Source organism: Herpailurus yagouaroundi, unplaced genomic scaffold (genome assembly GCF_014898765.1).
Source record: "Herpailurus yagouaroundi ecotype Mexico unplaced genomic scaffold, PumYag 199, whole genome shotgun sequence".
NCBI lineage: Eukaryota > Metazoa > Chordata > Mammalia > Carnivora > Felidae > Herpailurus > Herpailurus yagouaroundi.
In genome coordinates, this window is record NW_024412430.1 from 19085519 (window position 1) to 19113367 (window position 27849).

At 49.9% G+C, this 27849-nt stretch overlaps 1 protein-coding gene across 9 annotated transcripts in view; it reads left to right on the top strand.

Annotated features, from left to right (window-relative positions):
- The window catches only part of AUH (AU RNA binding methylglutaconyl-CoA hydratase), a 327291-nt gene that overhangs the window by 155466 nt on the left and 143976 nt on the right, over positions 1 to 27849 (top strand). For 6 of the 9 annotated variants that reach the window (XM_040449515.1, XM_040449516.1, XM_040449517.1 and 3 more), the window contains one exon: positions 7474 to 7614. In XM_040449515.1, the coding sequence (XP_040305449.1) occupies positions 7474 to 7614 (141 nt within the window). Of the gene's footprint in view, positions 1 to 4166; positions 4807 to 7473; positions 7615 to 27849 lie in introns of those variants that run through there. The other 3 variants (XM_040449519.1, XM_040449521.1, XM_040449520.1) reach the window with 2 other exon arrangements.

A 27849-nucleotide genomic window follows, 5' to 3' on the forward strand; every position in this document is an offset into this window, starting at 1 on the left:
TTTCCTCTCCTTTCCTCTCCTTTCCTCTCCTTTCCTCTCCTTTCCTCCCCTCCCCTTCCCTCCCTAAAAGATGTAGCTTTGTGTAGGGCATCTGAAGTAGCAAAAGAATTTTGTTGTACCTTTAATGAGAATTGGAAATTGCTTCACCTCCCATTTAATCATGGCAGTGTCATAAATTAGGAGGGACAGATAGAGTGTTCCTCTATGCCTGGTCTCTGTATAAATTACCACCTGTTGATGCACATGGTGGTGCTGGTGATGAGCGTGCCATGAATGAAGTAAATTGCACACTTACAAATAGCCTTAGCATCTGAAGAAAACGTTTTTAAGTATATTTGGCCACAAATCACACCTTACAAAATGTAAGGGAACAGTAATCCTAAACATTCCGTCAAATCACAGTGGAATTAAACTAGAAATCATAACAAGAGGATAGCTGGGAAATCACATCTATTAATGGTGGGATTAATCTTTTTAATGCATACTAGACAACATACTTCTAAATAACACGTGTCAAAGTCTCAAGAGGAATTAAAAAATATTTTGAATTAAATCAAAATGAAAATACAGTACCAGACTTTGTGGGAATTTATCAAAAATACTGCTTACACCAGCATTTTAGCATCGAATGCATGTATTAGAGAAGAAAGATCTAAAATTAATAATAACTTTGCACTTCAGGAAAGTAGAAAAAGGAGAGCAAATAGAATTCAAAGTAAGTAGAAGAAAAGGAATAACAAGCTTTAGAACAGATATCAGTGAAACTGAAAATAGAAAAACAGAAGGAAAAAACCCAACAAAACAAAAAATTGGTAATTGTAAAGGTCTATAAAATTGATAAACTTCTAGGCAGGCCAAACAAGGAAGAGAGAAGATAAAAATTACCCATATCAGAAATACAAGAAGGGCCACCTGAAGGGCCATCCCTAGTGATCCCATGGACATTGAGAGAATAATAAAGGAATACCGTGAAAAACTCTGTGCCCACAGATTTGATGACCTAGATGAGACGGACCACTTCCTTGGAAGACACAACATACGAAAACTCACACGAGGAGAAATTGATAATCTGAATAGCCCTATGCTTGTTAAAGAAATTAAATCAGTAATTAATAAACTTCCAAAATAGGAAGCACCAGACCCAGTTTCTCGAGTGAATTCTACCAAACATTTGAGGTAGAAATTATATGAGTTTTTAATGATCTTTCCCAGAAGATAGAAGAAGAAACAACCCTTCCTAATTCATTCTGAGGCCAGTATTACCCTGATAATCAGAACCCGACATTACAAGAAAGGAAAACCACAGACCTTTATCTCTCATGAATGTAGATGTAAAAATTCTCAACAAAATATTAGCAAATCGAATCCAGCAATGTATAAAAGCAATTGTATCCCACAACCAAATGAGATTTTTTTTCTAGATGTGGAAGCCAGGTTTAACACTGAAATCACTGTAATCCATTATATCAAAGCCTAAACAGGAAAATCACATGATCATATCAACAGATCGGGGTGGGGGGAAGCATGTGACAAAATCCAGCACCCATTAGTAGTGAAAACTCAGCAAACTGTGATTAGACAGGAGCTTCCTCACTTGATAAGAACTTCTACAAAAGAACCTACAGCTAACATCGTACTGAATGAGCAAGAACAGGGCAAGGGCATCCCTCTCACGTGTCCTTTTCAACATCTGCTAGAAATCATGGCTAATGTAGGAAGATGAGAAAAGGAAATAAATATATACAGATTGGGAAGGAAGAAACAAAACTTCATAGAAGACATGATTGTCCATGTGGGACATCCCAAAGAATCAACAACAACAAGAACAAAACAGTCATAAGTAGTTAGACCAACATTGCATGATAGAAGTTTAATAAGCAAAAGTCAGTTGCTTTACCTATATACCAGCAACGAAGAATTAGAATTTGAAATTAAAAACATAACGTCATTTACCTTAGCACAAAAAAAATGCAAAATACTTAAGTGTAAATTTAAAACAAAGTACAAGGTTTATAGGAAGAAAACTACAAAACTGGTGAAAGAAATCAAGATCTAAGTAAATAGATATCCCATGTTCATGGATAGTAAGACTCATTACGAAGAAATCACTTCTTCCCAACTTTATTTATAGATTCAGTGCAATCCCGATAAAAATAAGCAAGTCTGTATTGACAAACCAGTTCTAAAGCTTTTATGAAAAGTTCAAAGACTTAGATGAGCCAACCCAGTATTGAAGAAGAACAGAGTTGGGGGACTGACACTACCTGACTCCAAGACTTACTGTAAAGCTACAATAAGCAAGACAGTTTGGAGTTGGCAAAAGAACAGGTAAATGGATCAGTGGAACAGAATAAGGAGTCCAGAGTGTATTCATATAAAATAGTTATATAAGTGGACTCCTAGAAAGTAAAATGATCTTTGGGGCACCTGGGTGGCTCAGTTAAGCGTCCAACTTCGGCTTGGGTCATGATCTCACAGTTCATAGATTTGAGCCTCACATCAGGCTTTGTGCTAACAGCTCACAGCCTGCTTCAGAAACCCTGTCCCCCACCCCTCTCTCTGCCCCTCCCGTACTCGTTCTCTGTCTCAAAAATAAATAAACAAAATAAAATGATCTTTGACAAAAGAGCAAAGGCAATTCAGTGGGGGAAAAGATAGTCTTGAAAACAAACAGTACTGAAGCAGATGGATATTGAGCTACAAAAAGATGAACCTGGACACCGACGTCACAACCTTCACAAAAATTAACTCAAAGTGGGCCATAGACCCAATGTCTTCAAGATCACCTAGAAAATGTAGGTGTATTTGGGTTTGGCGATCGCTTTTTTAAGATACAACACCAAAAGTATAATATCTGTGAAAGAAAAAATTAATGTTTGATTTTATTAAAATTACCCACTTCCACTCCGCAAAAGACACTGTGAAGAGAGCAGGAAGAGATCCTCACGGCTGCCTGATAAAGGACTTGTGTCCAATACATACAAGGAACTTTTAACACTCAACAATATGAAAATAACCCATTAAAAAGTGGGGGAAAGATCTGAACAGACACCTCACCAAAGTAGATACACAGATGGCAGATAAGCATAGAACATGCTCCACATCGTGTGTCATTAAATGCAAATACAGGAGCACCTGGGGGGCTCGGTTGGTTAGGCCTCTGACTTGGGCTGAGGTCATGATCTCACAGTTTGTGGGGTCGAGCCCCGCATCGGGCTCTGTGCTGACAGCTCAGAGCCTGGAACCTGCTTCGGGTTCTGTGTCTCCCTCTCTCTCCGCCCCTCCACCGCTCACACTCTGTCTCTCCCTCAAAAATAAATAAACTGTAAAAGAAAAAAGAAATGCAAGTACAAACAAAATACCAATTTGCCCATCTCTTAAGAGCTAAGCGGAATCTTCCCTCATGACCCAGCAATCATACGACTGTGTATTTACCCGAGTGAGTTGAACCTTACATCTGCACAAAAGTCTGCACACTGTTTTAGCAGCTTTATTCAGAATTTCCAAACTTGGAAGCAGCCAAGGTGAATGGATAAGCTAAGGTGCATCCATACACTGGCGTCTTATTCAGCGATAAAAGGACATGATCTGTCCTGCCACCAAAAGACACGAAAGAGCCTCAGCCGCATACTGCTCCGTGAAGGACTTCCGTCGAAAAAGGTCACATACGACAGGATTCCAAGTCTGTGACCTTCTGGAGAAGGCAGCGAAGGGCAGGGATGAGTGTGCTTAGGGCAGGTCAGCTGTTCTGTATGATCCTGTAGTGAGTGGTGGGTATGTGACTGTGCTTTGTGAAAATCCAGCACAGAAGGCCCACAGCGGCCCGTGGAAACTGGACTGTAGGGAATAATACTGGATCAGTACTGGTTCCTCAGTTGTGACAAATAGACCCCGGGGGCTTGAAGGAAGTGTATGGGAGGCTGACCTTTCTGCTCAATGTTTTGTAAACCTAAAACTATGTAAAAGATAAAGCCTGTTGGTTTTTTTTATGTACATTTGAAATGAGGGTGGGGGGCATATTTGGAATTAGAATGGTCAATTTGGTAACAGAATTCTTCAGATGATTAGTAGGATTCAAATTTTAGATTATTTTCTGTTTTTTGTTTTGTTTTGTTTTTTTTAAATAAAGCTTGTTCAACGTTTACAGTTTTTATTTTTTGGTTTAGGTAACATAATGTTTTGTCTCTCTAGACTATTTCAACAAAAGACAGGCTTGAAGGTCTTCTTGCTTTTAAAGAGAAAAGGTCCCCTCGCTATAAAGGAGAATAGAAGAAACAAACCTTTCAAATGCCAGTGTAAGACGTGTACTTCTGGAAGTATCTTTCAGATCCACATTTGCCTCAGCACCTGGAATCCCACTGACCAAAGTGAAGAACGCGCCCTCCGTCTAGTGAATTAGGCATCTGGAGCGGACCCATCTGCGTACTTTGTTCAAACGTGTCTCATGTCATATTCATTCAGGTTTATAAAGCTAGTAGTCTGCGCTGTCAGAAACCGATTCAAAGTTAGGTACACAGTTTTAAATATTTCCTGCATACGAGGCTTTCTGTTCTTAATTTTTTAATGTGAATAATTTCTATATTGCACACTCTAGGAAATAATATTGATTGTATGTCTACTGTGCTGCAATACGAAATAAAATTATTTCTATATACCAAAAAATGTGAAGTCATACCAAATAAAGTTTCTAAGGGAATGTGTATACACGCACACATACATGCATCTCTGACTGGAAGAGGAATTGATAGGTTCTCTGAGTGAAAATTACCAAATATAAATAAAATCGGTGAAAAGAAAACTTGGGAATTTCTCTCTTACCCCATTCTTTCTGAATTGAATAAATCATCGCGTGTTGGCTTTTAGAGGAAACCAGCTTTCCATGCCCATTCTGTGAGGTGACCTCTTGAGTCTTAGAATGCAGTGCAGATGGTGGGAAGGTAACCCGGTCAGAGACAGGGGCCCAAGGCCTCGTGAGGCGCACTTGAGGCTTGGCGGTGGCGCGCTTGGACGACCGCCCTGCAGGCGGCCCCATCCACCAGTCTGACTGGGGTACAGAGCCGTGCCGCCGGGGCCGTGCTGCCCTAACAGGCCTGCAGCCGTGGAGTGTGAGTGTTTCCCGCCCCCGGCTCTTGCACATCTAGTTTCAGTGAGGAAGGAGGTGAACACGGCCACCCCGTCTCCCGCTTCTAACCGCTGGCCATGCAAAGTGAGTAGATTCGGAGGGGCTCGGGGGCACGTCTGAGCGGACAGCCTCGCCGGGGGAGGGGGCAGGTACCACATGTGCAGGGCACAGTGAGCTGTAGAATTCAGTGTGTGGTGCAGGGGGAACATTCCAGCCCCCTAAACAGATTCCGGCCAGCTTTCTTTTGTACGTTATCAAACCAGGCTGCCTTCCCCGAGCCTGTGTCCGGGCCCGAGGTTGGCAGTACCGGGAAGGCCCCACTTTCCCGGGACGGGCACTGCATGACGAGCAGACCATGGTGGTGCCCCACCGTCCTCCCCGATCCCACACCCGTGCTCTGTTGCTGTCGAGTGCGGTTGGCCATGTGGGTGACCGCCTGTCCTGTGCATTCCCACGCTCAGCACCGATCCTTCCTTGATCTTGGGAAGCACGTCGACTTTGAAAGTTATTATTATTTTTCATTTTGCGAAACTGAACTCTCCTCCTCCATTTGAAAAGCCTTGAGCTAGGCAAGCGTGGACTTGTCGCGTGTCAGAGCCTACCCAGCCAGGCTTTGGCCGTCCCCACTCTCCGTGTCCTGGTGCCGAAGGACAGCGCGATGTTCTCTCTCACCTGTGCGGCTGGCCCTGCACGTTTGGGGGCAGCGCTCAGCCGGTTGGCCTCATGTGATGGGGGCTTAGTAAATTCCACATTCGGCCCTGGCGATTGTATCCGGCGAGGTGCACGCTTTGTTTTCTGATAAACTTGCGCCGCTCACTTCATGCAGGATAATTTGCAAGTAAAGTACTGTTCCTTATTTTCTTAAGATTTCAGGAACGTGTTGTTCGGCCCGTGACACGTTCAAATGCCAGTTCATTTTCGCGGAGCGGGAAATGATCACCTGAATGGCGAAAATATCAAGCGTGTGCCGAATGACTGGTCTCTCCCCACGGATGCGTGGTCTATTGCTGATTGAGCACCATTTAACTTCCTGCAAGTTCGGATGAAGTCACCAGAGCGGATCTGAAAGCAAAGAGCTCCTCCCCTTGTGACTGCAGAGATCACAGACTCATGTATCAGAGCGAGGGGAAAGTGCCCACTTGTCTGCGAAGTTTGCCTTTCCTGTGGTCTTTCTTTCGGCAGAGCTAGGGTGGTCCTGATGCTGTGCCCGAGTCCGGTGGCTCCTCGAGGGGGCTGCCCCCCACGGGGCGGGCTGCTGCCCACGTTGTCCTCCGGCACGCAGAGCGTTTGCGCGGCCTTACTCAGAACCACGGCAAGCTGACACACGCTGGCGACGTGGTGGCGATCCCCAATGTCCTGATGAAGATGAAGAAGACCTGGGGGGAGGGTGGTTAACTGAGCACAGTCCCCGTTCAGGGGAGAAGCATTTCACATCATCTCAGAGCAGGAGACACACTGGTTTTCAAGGACGCTTGTGCTGGTTAATCCATAACCTTTCTGGGAAAGAAGAGGCCTCGCGAGTCACAGAAGCTGGGAGACGAGAGTTGCAGTAATGGCCCAAAGAAAACGCACATTGTCTTGACTCCTTTCTGGGTAATCACGGTCCATTTCCAATTTATTAGAAAACATCCGGTTTTTCTTAGTCCTTCCCCCCCCCCCCCCCCCTTCTGGCTGTCAAAATGGCTTGTCACAGAGTTCTCACTTTTCTGGCCACTTTTCTTAGAGCTTTGTAGGTAGGTGGACCCAAGTAGCTGGGTGTTGCTCACAGATGCCATGCTCCATGGGAAATGCTTGTGTCTCGTGAGGGCTTGTTGGTGGCGGGCCATTGACCCTTTGTGTCCCTGGACCATGGCTCTCTCTTGTGATAGGTCCCACAGTTGCTCTGATCCGGGGTCTGAAACTCCTGGCAGGCAGACGCTTTCTTGTATTTAATTGTGCCATTGTATTTCTTCGTCCACCCACCAAGTTAACTGTCAATGTATGTGTAGGTCGGCGTTATTGGGCTTTATCAAAATGGCAGTGTGATCAATTTCTTATGTTACAGAATAACTGTGCATTTGTCCCGAAAGAAAAACTACAGCATTTAAAAGTTCCTTGGTAATGTGTTGGTAAAATGGAAACCATTTTTCCTCATTGACGACACAGGCTGTATACAGACTGTGCTTGGAGGTGTTTCGGGTGTTAGGGATTGAACCCTCCGCTCAAAATACCTGTGGGTCCCAGTCCCTGAAAACCCACCATCCCTTTGGACTCTCGGAGTCCTTGGCTTTGAGAGACCCCCCCTCCCCACAGATCCTTAGAGGTCAGGCTCCCCACCCTCAAGCACGTGGTTTGGGGCATCTGTTTTCCAGGTGCATTCTCCAGGCAGTGAGAGAGCAGGGCGCCCGGCAGGGGGAATTGAGGTTGCCGAGGACAGCCCAAGACGTGGAGCTCGAGCTGTTGGGGCCAGACCCCATCGTCCTGTTCCTGCAGCGCGAGGCCAGGAAGACAAGGTAGGAGGAGGCCATCCTCAGTGAGCTGACTGTCTCCTGTGGGGCAGCAGAGTGAGCTCAGCCACCAGCTTGTCTGTCCCGTTTTCGGGTGTGTGTTGCCTGTTTTGGTTGGAGGGAACACGGACAAGATCACTGCAGATGTGAATACGGACAAGATGCGGGAATTTGGGCTGGTCGTTAGGGTTACTGACCACCGCGTGTGAGGCCCCAAACCTCTGCGGCTGTTCCGTGCTGGGTTTACTCTCCACAGCCCCCAGAGGGAGAGTTCCAGGTGACTCCCGGGGGGCAGAACTCGGAGCACAGAGTGAGTGCAGGAGGGCAGTGGGGTCGGGAGCTCTCCCCCCACCCCCACCGCCGGGTCCCATAGCTACCTGTTTGCAGCCAGCGCCCAGAGACCCTTGGGAACGGGTTTGCCCCTCGGGGGGCCGAGAAAGTGGAGGGCTGGATCAGTGGCAGGCGCCGTGCCCAGAGCCCCGAAGTCTCATCACTGCGCTCTGGCGGGACATGGGGCCGGCCGCGGGGGCTGGGAGCGGGGCATTGCCTCCCTCAGCTGGCGACCGGAGCGTGAGTTTGGGGACTTGTGGTTTGTGGTGATACCAAAACAGGAAGCCCGTGTGGCTCGAGAGCCCCCCGTACTCTTGGGACAGCATGGCGGGCACCTCGCTCTGCTCTGCGCTCTCACTCACCCAGAGCCCCGCGTTCAGTTCGAGCATCACAGGTTCGCTCTGCGTTTCTAGAGAGCACCCAGGAGCCCTTTGACCAGGTTTCTTAGAAGGTCAGTGAGGAGACCCACCTCAGGCAAAGCATCTCGTCATCTGAGTCTGCTGGTTCATTTGCAGAGGGCTGTTATGTGGTGCTCGTGACCGGTTGTGCGCACAGATCGGACGCGTCTGCCTGGGAGCGGGAGAGCCGTCTTCCACGGCTGTGCTGGCACCTTGTTTCACGTTTCAGAAGAGCCGTGCTGGGACAAGGCAGGGGGCTCGGGGACGATTCAGAAACGTGGCGTTCACCCTGGGAAAGGGGAGTCAGGGACAGCTGGGAGACGCGCAGTGTGAATCCGGCCCGGTGACACTTCTCCTGGAGGCCCTGTGCCGTCTACAGGAGGCTGAGGACCGCGGTCAGCAGGGGAAGCCGCTTGGGCTCTTCCGGGCCTAGGAGTTGCCCAGACCCCTGCGGCTGAAGCAGAAGCAGAAAGCGAGCAGTCCTGGCAGGGCCGTAAGAGCATGAGGCGGGGCAGAGGACAGCTCTCCTAACGTTGGCGTGCTGTGTTCCCGGCGTCACCCGGATCGCGCCCCTTCTGCTGACGCAGGCTGAGGACGTGGGAGGTACACGGTTGCCCAGTGCCGCTCGCTGCCGTGTTCGCGGTACCAGTGTTGGGGGGGGGGGGGGTTGGGGAGGGGGTTCTCATGCCCGATCGGCCCTCCCCAGGCTGCCTGGTTGTACCCCGCCAACACAGAGGAGAGGCTGGGAAGGGTGTGACCAGACCAGGAACAGAGCAGGCTCCCCGCGGGGGCCGCCGCCCGCACCTCGAGGCTGACACGCAGCCCTGACGCGTGGCCCGGGAGACCACGTTCATCACATGCGGCGAACCCGCGGCGCAGAGTGGGATCGAAGGCCGCCGAGGGGAGTCGCGAAATCACCGCGGCATCCCCCGAGGCTCGGGGCCAGACTCCCGTCGCCGTGATGTTCACAGGCAAAGGGTTCAGAGGAATTTGAAGGCGGGCGAGTGCACTTTCCTGACCTTTTCAAAAATAGGCCACTTTCACTTCCAGCCTCCGAGCCCAGTTGAATGAAACCTTTGTGCAATTTACAGAAAGTGAAGCGCGGGTCTGCGAGCCGGAGAAGCTCAGACTCCTCACGGCCTCTCCTGCGCTGAGTCACATTTCTTCTGAGTTGTCTGTTAACACTTGCCTGAAACACACTTTCTCTGAAGCTCAGAACTTGCTCACAGGTGGCCCTCATCCGAGTGCTTTAAAAATACAGGAAACGTGTGACGCGCCATTCAAGACAGGAAATGACAGACCACATGCGGCCTGGTGCAAAGATGCTCCGGTTATGGTGAGATGATATTGGTGGGAGTTGTCAGGGGCTCCTCCGTTGGATGCTTACGGAACACCAGCCGAGGTCTGCACACAACGTGAAAAGGCACTTTCTCTGCGTCCGGTCTTTGTGGGGAGTATGCGTGGCATGGGACTGTCAGTCCACCCTTTTAAACACGAACAGTTTGGGGGCGGTCAGTTAAGTGTCTGACTCTTGATTCCTGCTCAGCTCATGATCTCACAGTTCTTGAGTTCGAGCCCCACGCCGGGCGCAGTGTGAAGGCTGCTTAGGATTTGGTGTCTCCCGATCTCTCTCTTTCAACATAAATAAATAAACTTAAAAAAAAGACAAACAGTTTTATCCAGGCCCGTCCACTGTGCTGGTACTTCCGAGGTCAGGTAGAGTGGGTGACTTCTCATGCACTGTGTGCGTATTTTTTACAGATTTAAAAAAAATTGTCATTCAACATTTTATCTGTTTTTGAGAGACAGAGACAGAGTGTGAGCTGGGGAGGGGCAGAGAGAGAGAGGGAGACACAGAATCTGAAGCAGGCTCCAGGCTCCCAGCTGTCAGCACAGAGCCCAGCGTGGGGCTCGAACCCATGAACCATGAGACCATGACCTGAGCCAAAGTCGGATGCTTACCCGAGCCAGGCGCCCCATGCTATGTGCATGTTTAAAAATGATTGCAGGTAGAGGGGTGCCTGGATGGCTCAGTCAGTTAAGAGTCTGACTCTTGGTTTCAACTCAGGTCGTGATCTCACAGTTAGTGGGTTTGAGCCCCGCTTCGGGCTCTATGCTGACGTTGCAGACCCTGCTTGGGATTCTCTCTTTCCTTCTCTCGCTGCTCCTTCCGTACACACTATCTCTCTCTCTCACTCTCAAAATAAATAAACTTAAAAAAAACACAAATATTTGCATGTAGAGATAGGAAAGTTGGTGTTGAATTTCTTGTAAAATTCAACAGAACTGACATTTTTAATTGTATCCAGTCTTCCCCAAGGATAAGCTAGCCTTGGAAAGTGAATGTGAGGAGGAAAGTCATGGTCAAGGGAACCAGGAAAAAGAACAGAGTCCTGGCCTGAGACAGACGAGTCCTACCTCTCTTGCCCCATGACCTCCAGCAGATACAGAATAAAGGTCACATCTGTAAGAAAAATGACCTCCTCTAGTCTGTTTGTCACCCCTGAGAGCAGAGTTCTCCAAAGCTGTTGTCACCTGGGGAAGTTACGTGTCGATGCCTTTGGGGCTCTATTTCATAACTTTTGAATTGGTTCTGGGATTGGAGCCCTGACATCAGAGTTGAGGGACAAGACACCTTTGTGGGTTTTGTGGGGATTCTGTTTCATTTTGTTTTTTAACGTATAATTTACATACCAAAGGAGTCGCCCTTTAAGCTGCACAGTTCAGCCGTCTTCATTTCTTCACAGAGTTGTACAACCATGACCACTGTTTAATGCCAGGATATTTTCATCAGCCCCCAAAGCAGCCCTGTACTCATTAGCGGTCTGTCCCTTGCCACCAACTTCTGGCAACCACTCAGCTGCTTTCTGTCTCTGGATTCGCCCGCTTAAGACATTTTACCTAAACAGGTTTATACAATATGTAGCCTGTGACGTCTGATGCTTTTTTTCACGCGGCGTTATGTTTTCAAGGTTCATCCATGGTGTGGTACGCATTGCCCCTTCGTCCTTTTTGTGACTGAAGATACTCCATTGTGTGGACATGCTACAATTTTGTTTATCCACTTACCGGTTGATGAACTTTTAGGTGGCTTCCACTCTTCGGCTCTTACGGACGCTGCTCTTGTGAACAGGCATGTACAGTATTTGTGGGGGGTTATTTTACCATTTCTCTTGGGTGTTCACCCAGGAGCCGAAGTAGTGCTGGGTCACACAACAACTTTATGTTTAACTTTTCAAGGAACTGCCAAACTGGTTTCCAAAATCATGCACCATTTTACTGTCCCATTGGCAATACGTAAACGTTCCCATTTCTCAACATCCTCAGCAACACTTGTCATTGCCTTTTTTTTTTTTTTTAATCTTAAAAAATTTTACGTGTGAGGTGGAGAGAGAGCGAGCCAGGGAGAGGGGCTGAGGGAGAGAGAGAGAATCTTAAGCAGACTCCACACTCAGCATGGAGCTTGACACGGGGCTCGATCCCACGGCCCTGGGATCATGACCTGAGCCGGAATGAAGAGTCAGTTGCTCAACAGGCTGAGCCACCCAGGTGCCCCAGTGTCAATGACTAATGGTGTTCAAGATCTTTGCATGTGGTTGTTGGCTATTTGTATATCTTTTGGAGAAATGTCTGTTCAGACCTTCTGTCTGGTTTTAATTAGGTTCCCATTTTTTTTTATTGCATTGTAACTGTTCTTTATATATTCTGGATACAAGTCATTCCAGATGCAAATTATCTTATTGGATATATGATTTATAAATCTTTTCTCCTGTGGGCTGTCTTTTCACTTTTTTGATGGTGTCCCTTGAAGCACTAACGTTTTAAATTTTGACAAAGCCAAGTTCATCTGTTTTTTCCCTTGTGCATTGTGCTTTTGGTGTCCTAAGAAACTATTCCCCAACCCAAGGTGATAAAGATGTGTTTTTGTCTAAGCATTTTATAGTTTTTAGCTTTTACATTTAGGTTTTTGATCCATTTTGGTTAATTTGTATATATGGTGTGAGGTGGGGTCCAACTTCCTCCTTTTGCTTGTGGAAATCCAGTTGTCCCAGGATTGTTTGTTGAAAAAACTATTCTTTCTTCTCTTGTATTATCTTGGTAACAGATTTATTTCAAAACTCTTAATTCTACTCCATTGTCTCTCCTTATTGTGATTTGATCATGCAGTTATTTTTTATTCTATTGATACAGTTATTACATTGATTTTTCTTTTTTAAATTTTTTAATGTTTGTTTATTTTTGAGAGAGAGAGAGAGAGAGAGAGAGAGAGAGAGAGAGAGGGAAAACTCAAGTGGGGGAGGGGCAGAGAGAGACGGAGACACAGAATGTGCAGCAGGCTCCAGGCTCGGAGCTGTCAGCACAGAGGTCGACTTGGGGCTTGAACCCAGGAGCCGTGAGATCATGACCTGAGCCAAAGTTGGATGCTTCACCAACTGAGCCACCCAAGTGCCCCCACATGAATTGATTTTTAGATATTAGGCTAACCTTGGACTTGTAAGATAAATTGCTTGGTCATGGTGTATATTCCTTTTTGCTGGATGTGGCTTACTAATATTATGTTCAGGATTTATGGGTTTAGGTTTAGAAGGAATATTATTGTGTAGTTTTCTTTCTTGTGATGTCTTTCTTCAGTTTCGGTATCAGGGTAATACCGGTTTCTCAGAACAATTTCGGAAGTCTTTTTTTTTTTTTTTTTTAACAAAAGTGTTTGTGTAGGATTGATGTTAATCCTACTCTAATGGTTGGTGAAATTTATCCGTGAAACCGTTTGGACCTGGGCTTTCCTGTGTTGGAAATGCTTTGATTGTGAATTTACCCTCATGTTTTACCTCAATACAGACCTTCTATTTCTTCTTGAGTCAGTTTCAATATTCTCTTTCTTTTTAGGAATTTTAAATTTCATGTAGGCTATGTCATTTCACATACAATTTTTCACCATCCTTATTTCTATAAGATCGGTAGCAGTTTTCCCCCCTTTCATTCCTGATTTTAGTATTTCAGGCTCCTTCCTTTTTGTCATTGTTCATCCCGCTCGATTTACCTGTTCCGTTGCTTTTCAGCGAATCAGCTTTTCATTTTGTTGTGTTTTATTCTCTATTATTTTTCTGTCCTCTTTTTCCTTTATTTTTAGTCTAATCGTTATTATTTCCTTCCTTCTACTTACTTCGGCTGTAGTTTCCTCTCGTTTTTCTAATTTCTCAAGGTAGAATGTTACATTATTTGATTTGAGGTCTTTTTCATGTCGGCACATATCATGTACATGTCTCTCTGAGCACGCTTTACTTGCATCCCGTAAGTTTTGACACGTTTGTGGAAAAGAGTTAATTAACATGACAGGTCTGAATTACTATTCTTGGGAAAGACTGGTTGCAAGATGGGCCCCTGGCCTACATTTGGGGCAATTCCCACCATTTCCAGAACTGGTAAGAGTTATGCCTACACTGTACAGACAATATAGCTTATGCTTTCCTTTTCGGAATATGGGATTTGGATTTTCGCCAAGCAGAGTACGCCTGCACGTCTAGCCCCGGCTAGCAGAAGCCCCGGGCCCTGAGTCTCTAATGAGATATTGGTGACACTTACACATCTGGTTATACTTTGTTGCTGGAGGAATTTAACTCCTCCTGTGTTACTCCACTGGGAGAGGACCCTTGGAAGCTTGTGGCTGGTCTCCCCGACAGCCACCCCTCCACCTTTTCCTTTGCTGCTTTGCTCGGTATCCTTTTGGTCGTAGTCTATTTATTGAGTGCCATGAGTCCTCTAGTGAATTACCAGACCTGAAGGTGGTCTGGGGACCCTGACACGTGTGGTTTTGTGCTCATTCATCTCAAAGTATTTTTCAATTTCTCTTGTGAGGTTTTTGCCTTGCTGGTCTTTTAGGATTGTGTTCCTTAATTTCCACATGCTTGCGAACATCCCAGATGTCCCTGTATTATTGGGACAAATTTAATTTCAATTCTGTTGTGCTGGCAAATATACTTCAATCTCATCATTGTATAATTTCAGTCCTTGGCATATGTTAATGAGGCTTTTTTTTTTTTTTAATGGCCTCAAATATGATCTATCCTGGAGAAGGTCCCATGTGCATATGACAGGAATGTGCGTTCTGCTGCTGCTGAACAGAGCGTTCTACTAGGCCGGGTTCATTTGTAGTCTCGTGTCATTCTTTTATTTCCTGTTGGTCTTCCACTTCTTCTACGCGGCATTTAAAGTGAGGTATTGAAGTCTGCAACTACTGTTGTTGAATTGTCTATTTCTCCCTTCAGTGCCGTCAGGTTTTCCTTCATGTATTTTAGGACTCTGTTGTTGTTAAGCATATGTATTGATGATGATGACGATGATGATGATGTCTTCTTGTTTAATTAATCCCTTTATCATTATAAAATATGCTTCTCCATCTATAGTAGGTTTTTATCTTGAAGTCTGTCTTGTCTGACATTAGGATAGCCACTCCAGTTCTCTTGGTTGCTTTCCCGTGCTATATTTTTTCTATCCTTTTGCTTCCAACCTCTGTAGGTCTTTGAATCTAAAGTATATTTCTTGTGGACAGCATAAAGTTGGATCATAGTTTTTTAATTCATTCTGTCCATTCTGCCTCTTGACTAGAGTGTTTGGCCATTTATTTACATTCAGTGTAGTTATTGATCAGGTGAGATACACATCTGCCACTTGCTCCCGTGTAGCGTTGTACCCTTCCCCTGCTGCTATGCCATTATTGTCCTGTAAATTAAATCTGTATGCATTCTAAGTCCATGAGAACAGCTTGATAACTATTGTTTTATGCAGCTTTTAATTCTGATTGGAGGCAAAAAAGTTAAAGATGAAAAATATATGTATAATTTTTTATATGTGTTGCTACCTTTACCAGTACACTTAGTTCTCCCCCCCCCCCGCCCCCAGTGGTTTGAATCACTCTCTAGTGTCCTTTCATTTCAACCCAAAGGACACCCCTTATAGAAGTTATTGTAAGGAAGTTCTGCTAGTGACAATTTCTCTGTTTTTGTTTGCCTTGAAATGTCTTAATTTTTTCTTCATTTTTGAAGGAAAGCTTTATTAGGTATCTGCTTCTTGGTTGGCAGTCTTTGTATTTCAGCACCGTGAACATGTCATCCCGCTGCCCTCTGGTCTGTGTGGCTTCTGGTGAGAAATTGGCCATTAATCTTTTGAGGGGCCCTTTGTGAATGGCAAGTCACTTCTCTCATGCTGCTTTCACGATTCTCTGGGTGGCTTGTGGCAATTTATTATAATGTGCCTTGGTGTGGATCTCTTGGGGTTCATCCTGCTTGGATTTCATTGAGCTTTTTGGATGTGTAGATTCATGTCTTTTTTTCAATTTGGGAAGTCCTTGACCATTAGCTCTTTAAGTATTCTTTCTGCTGCTATCTCTCCTTTCCCTCTGGAATGCCCATTATGCACATGATAGTACACTCGGTGGGGTCCCACGGGCCTCTGAGGCTCTGTTCACTTTCCTTTGAACTTCTTTCTCGCTGTTCTTTAGATTTGATAATTGCTATTGATATGTCTTCAAATTCACGGATTCCTCTGCCGTGTCATAGCTGTTCCTGAGACTACTAGTGAGTTTTTGGTTTTAGTTAATAGAATTTCAACTTTAGAATTGGTCTTTGGTTCTTTTTTTTACAATTTTTCTTTACTTATATTCCTTGTTTTGTGAGACATTGTTCTCATACTTTCCTTTAGTTCTTTGAAGATAATTAAAATAACTTTTAAAACCATTTCTGGTAAGTTCAATGTCTCGGGGTTTTTTAAGGAATAATTTCTATTGGTTGCTTCTTTTCTTTGTATGGATCACACTTTCTCGTTTCTTTACATGTCTTAACAATATTTTGTTGCATAGGTATTTAAAATAATATAATATGGCAAAAAATAAATAAAATAATACGGCAACCCTAGAAATCAGGTCCTTGCCTCTCCTGTCCCAGGTTTGTGGTTGCTGTTTATTATTGTTGCTGTTTGTTTATGCCTTAACTTGTCTGAAATAAGTCTGTATTCTTTATTGTTTGTGATCCCTGAAGTCTCTGTTTAATTTAGCGATCAGCTAAATGACCGGACTGAGATTCCTCTAAATGCCTTGAAGCAGTGAATCTCCAGGTCTTGGGAGGGGGCACTGTGTGCATGCTGGGGCTTGCCTCCGATGCTTTGTTGGGCAATTGGCAACCTTGCCTCAGCCTTCACTTCCTTGCAGAGCCTCGGGGTCAGCCAGAGATGAGAGTTAGAAAGCCTTCTCAGGTCTTTGCTGAGCGTGTCCACAGCCCTGCACGTGCATACTGCCTTCTAGACTCCTAGGAACGTGTCAGAGGTTTTCACAGCCCACTATAGGCATCGCATCCCCCAGCTTCTTTTTTGTACCAGCTGCTGTCACCGCCTCAGGTGACTTTGGTGCTAAATTGTTGCCACCGATCATTTCCCACAAATACCCCGTAGAAAGCTGTTCACAGGAGGGGTTTCTGAGTCAGGTCGGATAAAGACAAAGCCTGTGAGTCAGGGTTTTCCTTAGTAATTGGGCCTCCAGGATGCTGCCGGACAGGCCAGAAAATGACAGAGTCCCAAGAAGAGAGCTTTGGGGGAGGCTACAGACACAGTGGGGGTTGGGGCAATGGCTACCCTGAGTTTCAGATGGTTGGGTTTTAAGGAGTTTGGAAAAGTGGGTGTATGGCAATTTAAACCTCCACAGAGCTTGATGTTCTTCCTGAGACTCAGCCATTTTTCCTGAAGAAATGCTCATCAGATGGTTGCAAGCTTTTGGTTAATTTCCAAGGGTTTTGTAAAAAAAAACCTTGATCTTGAAAATGACTGCTTATACAGAGAAGCAGGTTCTGGAGGTTCTCAGTGCACTTTTCCTACTACATGACCCACCCAGCCGGCTGACTTTTTTTTTTTTTAACGTTTGTTTTTGAGAGACAGAGAGAGCACGAGTAGGGGAGGGGTAGAGAGAGAGGAAGATACAGAATCCGAAGCAGGCTCCAGGCTCTGAGCCGTCAGCACAGAGCCGGACGTGGGGTTCGAACCCACGAACCGCGAAATCATGACCTGAGCCAAAGTTGAACGCTTAACTGACTGAAACACCCAGGCGCCCCCCAGCGAGGTGATTTTAATGCAACCATGTGTATCGCGGATGTTGTTATTGATAAAATCTGACTTCTGGTACATCAAAACTGATGTTTATTGAATGATAATATATTGACCATTAATACTAATACTATGATATTAATTATCCGCGATATTATGCTATTTATTGTTGTTATTACAGCCCTCAATATTTAATATACCTTACTTCCCAAATGTAAAGCTTATTTACAGTCAAAGAAGTATGGGGTTTACTGCTATGTTGTCATTTGAATGTGTGCTCTGAGCACAGGCCCAGGACGTTTGCCATTCTGACTGCAGCTGCCCCTGCCTGGTCATGACATTGGCTCGGTCTGTGGAGCATTCGTGTGCACTCAGCCACCGGTGGCAAAGCCAACGGCCATAAATCAAAGCAAATCAATGCACAAATGCAGAATTCAAGTGGTAAAAATCAAGAGTTAGTTATTGAAATCCTGGCAGGTATGTGTTTTGTGTTTCAGGAGGAGTATAAACTTTCCTTCCATCTGTGAAGCTCATGTTCCACTGTTGGGCATTAACACTATGATGACAGAGCAGTTTATTAATTCAAAATTGTCAGATATGGGCCAGGATTTCAAGTACAGTAAGAGTTTGCTAGTGGGATGGAATCCAAGAGAGAGTCCTTTTGGTTTTTTTTTTTTTTTTGGTAATTTTTTTTTGGGAAAGAGTCCTTTTCTAAAATGCAAAAAAAAGAAAATAATAAAGAGGAAACTTGACAATTTATTGTTCCTAATATATGCCAGGGAACCAGATACACTCTGTTCGGCTGCTAGGGTGTAAAATGGACCCTTGATGAAGTTCCAGAAGAACTGTTTGGTTAAGGTGCCATTGAAAACAGCAGGTTGGCACGGGGGCGGGGGGGGGGGGCAGAGCTCCTTGGACACAGTGGCCGTTGTCATTGCCGGGGCTTAATTACGGTTCTGCTCCCCTCGAGTCTGCGTGGATGTCACAGATGCAGTTCACACTACACGGGCTCTTTATTCGTGTAATAATGAGAGCATATTTATTTGTCTTGAGTATTTCACAAGTGTCCTCTTTGGATAATACCGGCAAGATTAAGTAAGAGTTTCTCGCTAACACTGTTGCTCAAGAACATCAAACACGATGGGCTGAGAGTGGATGGATGACGCGTACGTCTTTGGCTCCTGGCGTCTTTGATTTTTTTTTTTTTTTTTTTTTTTTGCTTCCCTTTTCTTACGTTTAAAATAATCTTATTGTGGGGCCATGGCTATTGTTTCTAACACAAATGCCAGGAACCACTTAGCAAAATATTTTATTTCAACTTTAATGGGTAGTTTTGGTAACGATCAAGAGTGACGCGTTCAAGTCAGCCACAACACGGAGCCACAAACCAAGGACTTCAAAGAGAGTTCTTTTTAGAACTCTGAAGGCACTGCAATTTCTATTTCTACTTCTCCACATTATCCAACTTAATTATTGGCAATAACTGGCTGTTGGCAGGAAGCACACATCACGTGGCTCCAGTTCTGCTTTGGAAAAGGTCAGCAAGAGGCAGAAACGCTGGGCTCCGATCCCCGGACACGTGCTCCAGAGCCCATTATGCAATGTTGCCCTCACTGATTAATGGCCGCTTGCACAAGAAGTTTCTCATTACCCCAGATGCAAGCATCCTGGGAATGATTAACTTTGTGACATAACTCTCCACACACAACTACGAAAGATTCACACAGAGCTTCAAAATAATGTGCTTCAGAAATAACCCAATGTGTTTCGGCTTCTTAATGTGTGCATGATTAACAACTGCTTTACGGCCACTGAGTGAAACGGAGAAACCTAGTGGGGAGGTTTTTGTTCTGTTCTGTGTTGTTTGTTTGTTTGGAGGAGTAGGAGTTTCCTGAGACTGGTTCACGTATGAGCCCTCCTATTTTAACTTTACCTTCATGTATTCTGATTTGCTGTGGAAAGCGCAGGTCTGTTTTACAGAGCTCCGTCCTGTGAACTAAATATTGGCGATACAGTTGCTTTTATTAAACACTTTTTGGGCCAGAGAGACAGAACACTCATACGCCCACGCACGATGGAGCGTTAGTGTGACGGTTGGTACTGATTTCCTAGGGCCAAAAGGGTAAAGTTTAATTCTGCATCTTGTTAAGTATTTTTAAATCTTACCCAGTAGAGTGCAGTCTGAAATGCTTGGCGTAATGGGACTTTTGTTGTAAGTGGCAGGAAATCAACCAGGGTGGCTTAGGTGAGGGGGAGCTTTGTGACTGTCAGCGTGGAAGCCAGGCGAGACAGGGGAGTGGCATCCTTGGATGCCGCTGGAGCCAGGGTCTCGGGGCTGCAGGGACACACTCCGTTTCTTGTCACACATTGTCTGGCTTGTAGCTCCATCCCCTGGACCTGGTCTCATAGACTGGCTTCCCTGATGGCAGCCCCCCACTGCCTGGCTCACCACCAGGGAGGAAGGGGAACTCTCTTCACTCAACACCGACTCAGAAGCCCGCAGGAGAGGCCTCTGCTGGGTGAAGTAGACCACGTGGCCTCCCTGTGGCTGTGGGAGTAGGCACTGTGATTGGAGGGTGACTTTTCCAACAGAAGGGAGGGCTGCAATTCTGGCCGGAAGATTCATAGCAGCCATGATGGCCAACCTTGACCCAACCAGCCATCCTTGCCCCCACGGGCCCCCCAATCGTGCGAGGCATCCCTCCCTGCGTGTCCACAAATGCAAACGTTTGCCCTGAGCCCAGCTCTAAGCGCACGCCCCCGGGGCGCATCTACCGGCTCGGGGCCAGGCATCGCTCTGCACAACCAGGTAGACGGTGGCCTCCATGCCGTTCGGCCATCTCAGCACATCGTGCCAGGGAGGGAGGGAGGGAACCTTTTGGAGATGGGGATGAAGCACAATGAGCTCTCTGGTCCCCAAATCCCCCATGTCAGAGGAAGGGATGTGACAGGGCCAGTGGATGTCAGACGTGCACGGTTGACCTACTTTCCCGTAGCCGATCTCGGCACCCAGGCTCCCGCTGATCAGGTTTCCCCTGAAGGATCGCTGGAGAGACCTTTGTGGGGATCTTTCCGCCTCACTGTTTCGCTTTTGTTGCTGCCCTTGTAGAGGGTCCTGGAACTTGTCGTGGGCTGAGGATCCCCTTACAGCCGCATCCGGCTGGCTAGTGCAGGGGTGGCAGTCCGTCGTCCGACATCCAAGGACACGATCCTTCTCAAATTCCTAGTTGTGACTCTGGACTGGGAGGGACTAAAGGGCTTCGCCGCTTAGCAGCGTGCTTTGCCATTGGGCCCTCTTTAGACCTTGGCTTAGGGGCACCGGCCTTCGTGCAGCGGGACCTAGGGGGCTTGGGGAGGTGCCTGCTGTGCCCCAGCGTGCGGCCGTGTCCGCAAGGGCCTACGCTAGCTGAGGAGTACCGATGCGGCCCGCCTGAGGGGGCGGGGTCAGCCGGTGGAGGGGCCTGGTCAGGGTAAGACTCAGCCCGTGTCACATCTTTTTATGTGGCAACTGACACAAACCCAGCCTGAAGTGAGCCAGACCGCCAGAGGGAATCCGCCGACCGGCTGGCGCCAGGACCAGCCAGACCCGCGGTCCCGTCTTCCGCCAGCTCTGCCTCTCAGGACGTGCTCCCTGGCAGTGCCCAGCTTGCGTCTTCCGGAGCCTTCCCACCACGGAGCGGGGCGGTCTTCTCTCCGCTCCACCCGGCGGTACTTGGGGAAGGACTTGGGCCCCGTGGCCGGGGCTGAGGACTCCAGGCTTGGAGTGGAGAGACCGGGCGGGAGGCGTCCGTCGCGTGCACAGACGGCTGCGTGGAGCGGCCCCGCGCAGGTCTCTGGGGTAAGAAACGTCCGGTTCTTCTCACGTAGGGCCACTCAGAGGACGTGGGTGTGCTCTAAGAGGCACCGTTTTCTCTCGTCCGCGGAGCAAGCGGTTCTCCAGTTTCCTCCTGCCCGATGGGCAGGGGACACCAGGCGGCTTTTCCTAAATACCACATCTTGTTCCCTAAAGAACACTTGCAGAGAGGGTGACGCTTGGGCCTCTTTTTTCTGAACAGTATACACGACGCGGCGCCTCCGTTGGAAGTGAGGTGAGATCACTTAGCCTCCAGCGCTGCCGGGTGGCCCCGTGAGCGGCAGAACGAGAAAGGGGCAGAGTCGGGAGGGGGGGCCACCACACACGCCTTCCCACGCCCTCGGGTCTGGCTGGCCCCGAAGCACACCTTACGATGGCCTGTCTCCACGGTGCTTTGCGTTGTTTTCTGCACAGCGGTTGCAGGCGGGGGTGCAGTTCAGGCCACCGCCCTGCCCCGATGGCCCTTCTCTGGCTCCGGCCGCGGGGTGGCCATTAGCTTCGTTGCTGAGGGTCCAGCCTTCGGAGTCCAGGCGCTTTGGGGAGGTCCCCGTCACCCCTCGCCTCCCACACTCCGGCCTCACCGAAGGCCAGTGGTGTGGGCGAACGCTGACCGTGGAGCTGTCCTGCAGCCCGGCCAGAGCCGCAGGAAGCAGGTCCCCGGGCGGGCGATGATGCCTGGTCCCTGTGGGCGGGCAGCCCTGGGAAGGGCCGTGACCCAGGGCGGACCCGCTTCCTGGAACCGGGCCTGATAAGGAGCGGCGTGTTGGCTCCGGGTTTCAGGTGAACTCCCCATGAGTTACCAACCGCTTCGTCCTAGCTTCGCTTAGGGGTTTTTTAGTACCGGTTTCCCCAAGAAGGACTCTGTGTGTTTGGGGACGGGAGAGAGAGAGAGAGAGAAAGAGCGCATGTGTGTATGTGTGAGCAGCATGATTTCCTTTTGGTAACGATTTTGGAAAACGTTCAGAGAGGCCCCAAATAGTGACCAGCAGCGGGGGGGGCTTGCTGTGCCCTGGGTGGGTCACACGGTCTCCACAGCGGACAGCACCCTCAGGCCGGGTACGCGGGCAATTCTGCAGAGACAGCCACGGCCAGCACGTGCTGGCCACGGTCCGGGAATCCTGCCAGGTCCTTCCCGAGGCCGCGGGACTCCCTGGGACAGGCCTATTACCTCCTTGTAGCGCGTTAAATGCCTGTCACTGACCACCTGAATCTTCCTTGCAGAGTTCTTTGGACCCGTGGGAGAGGAGTGGTGTTCAGATCTAGGTTATTCGAGAGGGTGGAATGAGCTAAGTTTAGTGGACGCTAAAAATAGAGCACGAGGGCGGGTCAGGCCCGTGGGCTTAGGGGCTGCCTGCCCAGCCCCTGGCCCTCCCCGGGCACCGCATGCGAATGCTGGCTCCAGAAGGTGCTCGTAGCCCATTACTCATATGTCAGGTCCCCTGTCATGATGTATGTCATGCACCAACTGCATTTCCATAGAAGAGAGTGAGTCACCAGCCGGTGGGGCCTCTCTCTGAGCTTCTGGAAGGAACGGGCTGCAGAGGGAGGGAGTGCTTGTCACAAACCGGAAGGCAGGGGAAGGGGCCTTTTATAGCATTCTGCGGTGGCTTTTTTTCCATAGGTTAATTTTTATCTTAACGACCAAGATAAGGTTGGATGGCCTTTTTATGAGAAGTCTATTTAAATACGAGGGATTATTTGAGCTCCATTTTTAAAAGCCAAGGGCATTTTTTCATGGTGCTCAGTGTATAAATAAAACGTATTCATAGCTGTTTGAATTGAATTCATAGCTGTTTGAACTTACAGCGCTCACTGCCTGTGACGTCGTTGGAGTGCCCCCTCCACACGCCGTGGACACAAAATGCCCCTTTGTTCTCGTCCGTGGGGACAGCCGCGAGCGGCCAGGCGCGCCCACCCCGGACCCCGTGAGCTGGGGCTCGCCGCTCAGAACAGATGGCGATTCTCAAACCGAATGCTATTCCGATGCGCGCTCACTGAGGACAAAGATCTAAAAATAGACTTGAATGGGCATAACCTGCAAAAATAAGTTGTCAGCTTCTTTTTACTCCTGCTGGGTTGAAAACAAAGCTGTCAGCAGTTTCTGCGAGTTGAGGAATCCGTGTGCTTTCTTATTTTAGAGAAAGCTTTTTCGGTACGACTGTAATTGAGTCTCCTTAAATCCCTCAGTGTCAACAAACTCCCATCTGCCTTTCTAGAGCCTCTAAGTGAGCGAGGAGACACTCGCCGCCTGGGGGCGGTCAGGCCCAAGGTGGGGGGGGGGGGGTAGGAGCGCCTGCGCTCTCACACCTATTGTGATGCGGGCTGGGCTTTGGGGAGCCTCCTTCCCAAGGTACAGGGTGCCGTCTGGCCGTCTGTGAAATGACCCCCATGCTAATGGCGGGTGGACCCTGGGCAGGTCGGGGGTGGCTGGACTCCTTGCCTGGGGAGACGGTCCCTCTTCCGGAGGTCCCCGGGCTCAGCCCCGAGACCCCTCTGAAGGCTCGCAGTTTGACCCGGACCTTGGGGCCCCGCCAAGCGCAGTGTCCCTGCCAGGTTCTGGCACTGAGTGGGACGGGCACTGGCTGGCGCAACACGCAGGGGACCTCCCAGAGCCACCGCCTGTTTCCAAAGCTTGCCCCCAACGCAGGCACCCCAAACTCAGGCTGCTCACCTGCGGCTTCGGTTCCGCTCGGAAACCGTCTCCACCGTTTCTGTCCTGCTTAACCTGCACACGCCCTCTGGGCATGATGGAAACAGCCTGGGGCCCACCTCATGTAGGCGCGCGCGCGCGCGCACACACACACACACACACACCCCACACACCACATACACGGTGTGCTGAGGAGAAGCCTGATTTCTCCTGGGGCGGGGTTGGTGACGTACCTGAGGATACCAAGGAACGAGGGACGTGCCAAGGGGCTGGGGCGTGGGGAGCAGAGCTGGGCCAGGTCCGTGAGGCCGTCAGCGCGGCCCCGGGCGGCGGGCCCCGGCTGACCGCCAGGCGCAGACAGTGTTGGAGGCTCTGGGAATCTGCCCGGAGTCACAGGGCCTCGTCACCCGGTAAATTAACCTGATGTAACCTGTGCGCACTGAGGCGGGTTGGGCTCACCACTCCGGCTTCTCCCAAAGGCTGAGCTGGGACGGAAGCTGCCCACCCACCCCACCCCCGCCTCCGCCCCTGGGTGCACACTCGCCTGATACTGCCAGCCGGGGCTCCGGGCTCCTGGGGGAGCCGGGTGCTGTCCGCGGCCGCAGCTTCCAGCCCACCACACTGAGACCACAGGGAGCCTCGGCCTGGGTTTCTGACCCCGCATGACCATGCTCGCAGCCAAAGGCACCTCAGACAATCAGGGCTTTGGAAATACTTCAGAGTAATTGGAAAGGATGCCATGGACAGGCACAGGTCCCAAACAGGAAACGGAGCTTTGAAAGGAGTAGAAAGAACACGGGACTTCAGAACCAAAGTGAGGTAGACCGCGGAAGCCCCGACGGCCTTTGAGCCCTTGGAACAATGACCGTCTCGGTGGCGGTGAGGTGAGGACGGGCTTCCTCGATCCCCTGGTCCCGACGGCCCAGCCGCCCGGCTCAGCCAGCCGTGCCCGGGCGACACCACCCCCGAGAGAAAGCGCCCGGCACCGAAGACGGAGGACTCCTTGGAAGAAACCAGCCCGCCGAGCCCCTGGGAAGTCGTAACATGGCGTCACGACCGTGTTGGAGAGGGTCCACGGCGCGGGCCGGGCTGTGCAGCGGGGGCGTTAGACGCCAAGTCCCGTGCGTGAGACAAGGCAGCTGCTGACCTCAGGCAAAGCAACTCCAGTGGTGGGAATTGGTCCTGAGGAGCGGATCGAGCCCGTGCAGCAGCGCGTCGGTCTCTGACACCAGCCCACGAGCGCCTTCGCGGGTGGCAAGTCGGGGTAAAGGCACGCGGTGCTCTCCAGCGGACGGCACCCCCCGGCAGCTGGAAGGGTGACGTAGATGCAAGCACAGAACTGCAGGGAAAAGCGCTCCCCGTGCGCTCAGAAGTACAGGCCACGACTCGCTGGGTACGGCTCACCCCCGGGTTCACGTGATATGCCTCTACTACAAGCGCCTTTTCCAGTTTTCCTGCAATTGTGTAAGTGTTTCTACCGCGGCCGTAACAAACTTGGCCTGGGAAAGTCGAGGCCTCGGGCCGCACGCACGTGTAATCTGACGGCTCTGGGGGTCGGGAGGCCGACCTGCAGCCCCTTGTCCGTGGGGCTGTTTCCTTCCAGAGGCTGCAGGGGAGGGTCCCTTTGCTGCCTTTCCAGCTGCTGGCGGTGCCTGCGCCTCTGAGTCCCCGGGCCCGCGTCCCCACCCCCACCTGCAGACGCATAACCACACGCAGTCTGAGCTCTCTGCCCCCGGCTGGGACCTGCGGCCACACTGCATGCATTCGGGCTGCCTGGAATCATCTCTCGGTTTTCGGTCCGATGAGCAGTCTTGTCTTCCTCCTAGTTTCCTTCGCTTCATCTGCTACCCTATTCCCCCCTCTGTCAGCAACCCAGCAATTTACAGGGTCTGGGGATGAGGACGCGACATCTCTGAGGGGCCGACGTTCTGCTCGCAACGAGATGGGTGCACTTTAAGTAGCCAAGAGGACCCGGCCAACCAGAAAGCTCTAGGTGCTTCGTATTCACGTTCTCCGGCTTTACCGACACCTCCCTGTCATTTTTGTGCCCCGTTGTCCGCTTCTTGGCTTTCGTTCTGAATGTGCAGTGATTCACTCTCAGCATCCTTCATTTTACATCACGTTTTCCATTTCTGGGATCTGGATTGCTGGGGCAGCACAGAGGAGCCTGAGTGTGGTTCAGTTAGGGCCGTGTCACAAGCCGTCCCCCAAATTTGCTGCTCGAAACAACACCACCGTTTTTTCTTGCAGTTGTGCGGATCCACTTGGACTGTGCTCAGAGGGGCAGGTCTGCCCCACTCGGCATCAGCTGAGGCTCCTCCTGTCCCCAGGGCCTCTCCACGGGGCCTCTGATCAATCCCATGTCCAGCCCGGCTCCCTGGCAGCATGGGAGAAGGTGGGTGCCCAGACCCTCCTAAGGGCAGGGCACGACACCCTCAGGGGGCGCTTCCCCTGCAGTCTGTGGGCAGAACGACAGTCAGGCCTGTCCAGTGTCGGGTGGGGAGGGAACAGGTACGAGGTATTCAATGGCACCACATCTGTGCACAGCACAGCACACACAGGCACTCAGTATTCCTTACCGTGTCTATCACTGGGACCCCCTTTGGGCCTCAGCTGGTATTCCCAGGGGCCCCCCTTGTCTGTGCCTTCCCAGGAAGCTGGCACATGCGGAGACAGGGCACTCGGTGTGTGCAAGGCAGGACGGCCAGGTACCTGCGGTGCCCCTTGGTCACTGGAGACCTAGAAACAACTGCCTGCAGCCCACGCCCCACACTCTGGAGAAGGCAGCCCCTGGCTCTAAGTTCTGCCAGTCCACAGACGCCCCCAAAGACGTTGTCTGTAGGGACCGCCATCTTGGTTCAGGCTGTGTGGACCACCCCTGCCCCGACACCCTGCAGGTGTGCACAGGTGACCTTGCTCAGGTGTGCACCTTGAGGCTGACGCACGGCTGCCCTGTCGCCGCCCAGCTGCAGGGGGTCCCACTCGTGCCACGTCCCTGGTCCGCTGGGACTTGGGATGCCGCCCGGAGAACACAGGGGCCCCAGAGTGGCCGGAAGGGTGGTTGACGTCATAGAACCGCGAGCCTGTGCATCTGCTAGTTCTAAAAGGTTCTGAGGCACCGAGCCTCCGTTCTCTTTGCTCCGGCCCCCACACGTCCCTCATTTTCTGAGCAGGGCTGTTCGTCCTTCCGTTTACCGTCTGAAGATGTGCCACCTCCCACCCCCTCCCCCAGCATTGCCCTCTGTTTCTGTGGGCACATCCGGGGGTGCCCCGGGACACAGGCAGTGCGTCTCCCAGGGTCTCAGGTGGCTGCTGGTGACGCCAGAGCTCTTCACCCCGGACCCCAGTGCTCCAGGAGGGCATCCCCGGGCCACCACCCCGGGACAGACCGTTCACGTCTGTTCAGACACAGGACTGACAGCGTGCGCTTCTCTGACTACCTAAGGTAGAACTGGGGATGGGGACGGGGGGCGGGCAGGCGTTCCCGTTGAACTTTGGACACCGTTGACCGGCCGGGCGGCGGGCGAAGCAGAACAGCTGTCGACACGCCTGTGCTTACGTTTGTGGCTGTGACGCGATAGTGGCGCTTGAACACTCAGTGCATCTTGTGAGTTACGCAGCACACACTCGCGTGCCATCTTGGAAGCAGCGCTGCCAATAGAAGTTACAACTCCTGGAAGAGCACGAAGCGGCCAGGAGGCAGCGGGGGAGAAGCCACGGGGCATTCGTGGAAATTTGTCCCGCAGGTGGACAGCTGAAGTCACGAAGCCAGACACGTCTCGCTTCTTCCTAATTAATGGCAGGTTGTAAAGTCAGGGTGTGGGCGGCGTAGTCCTTCTGTCCTTCAAACCCGCTTTGACGGCTCTCGGCCACGAGGATGTCGTCAGGGTCTCCAGGTGCGTGGAAACCCGCGTGGAAACGAA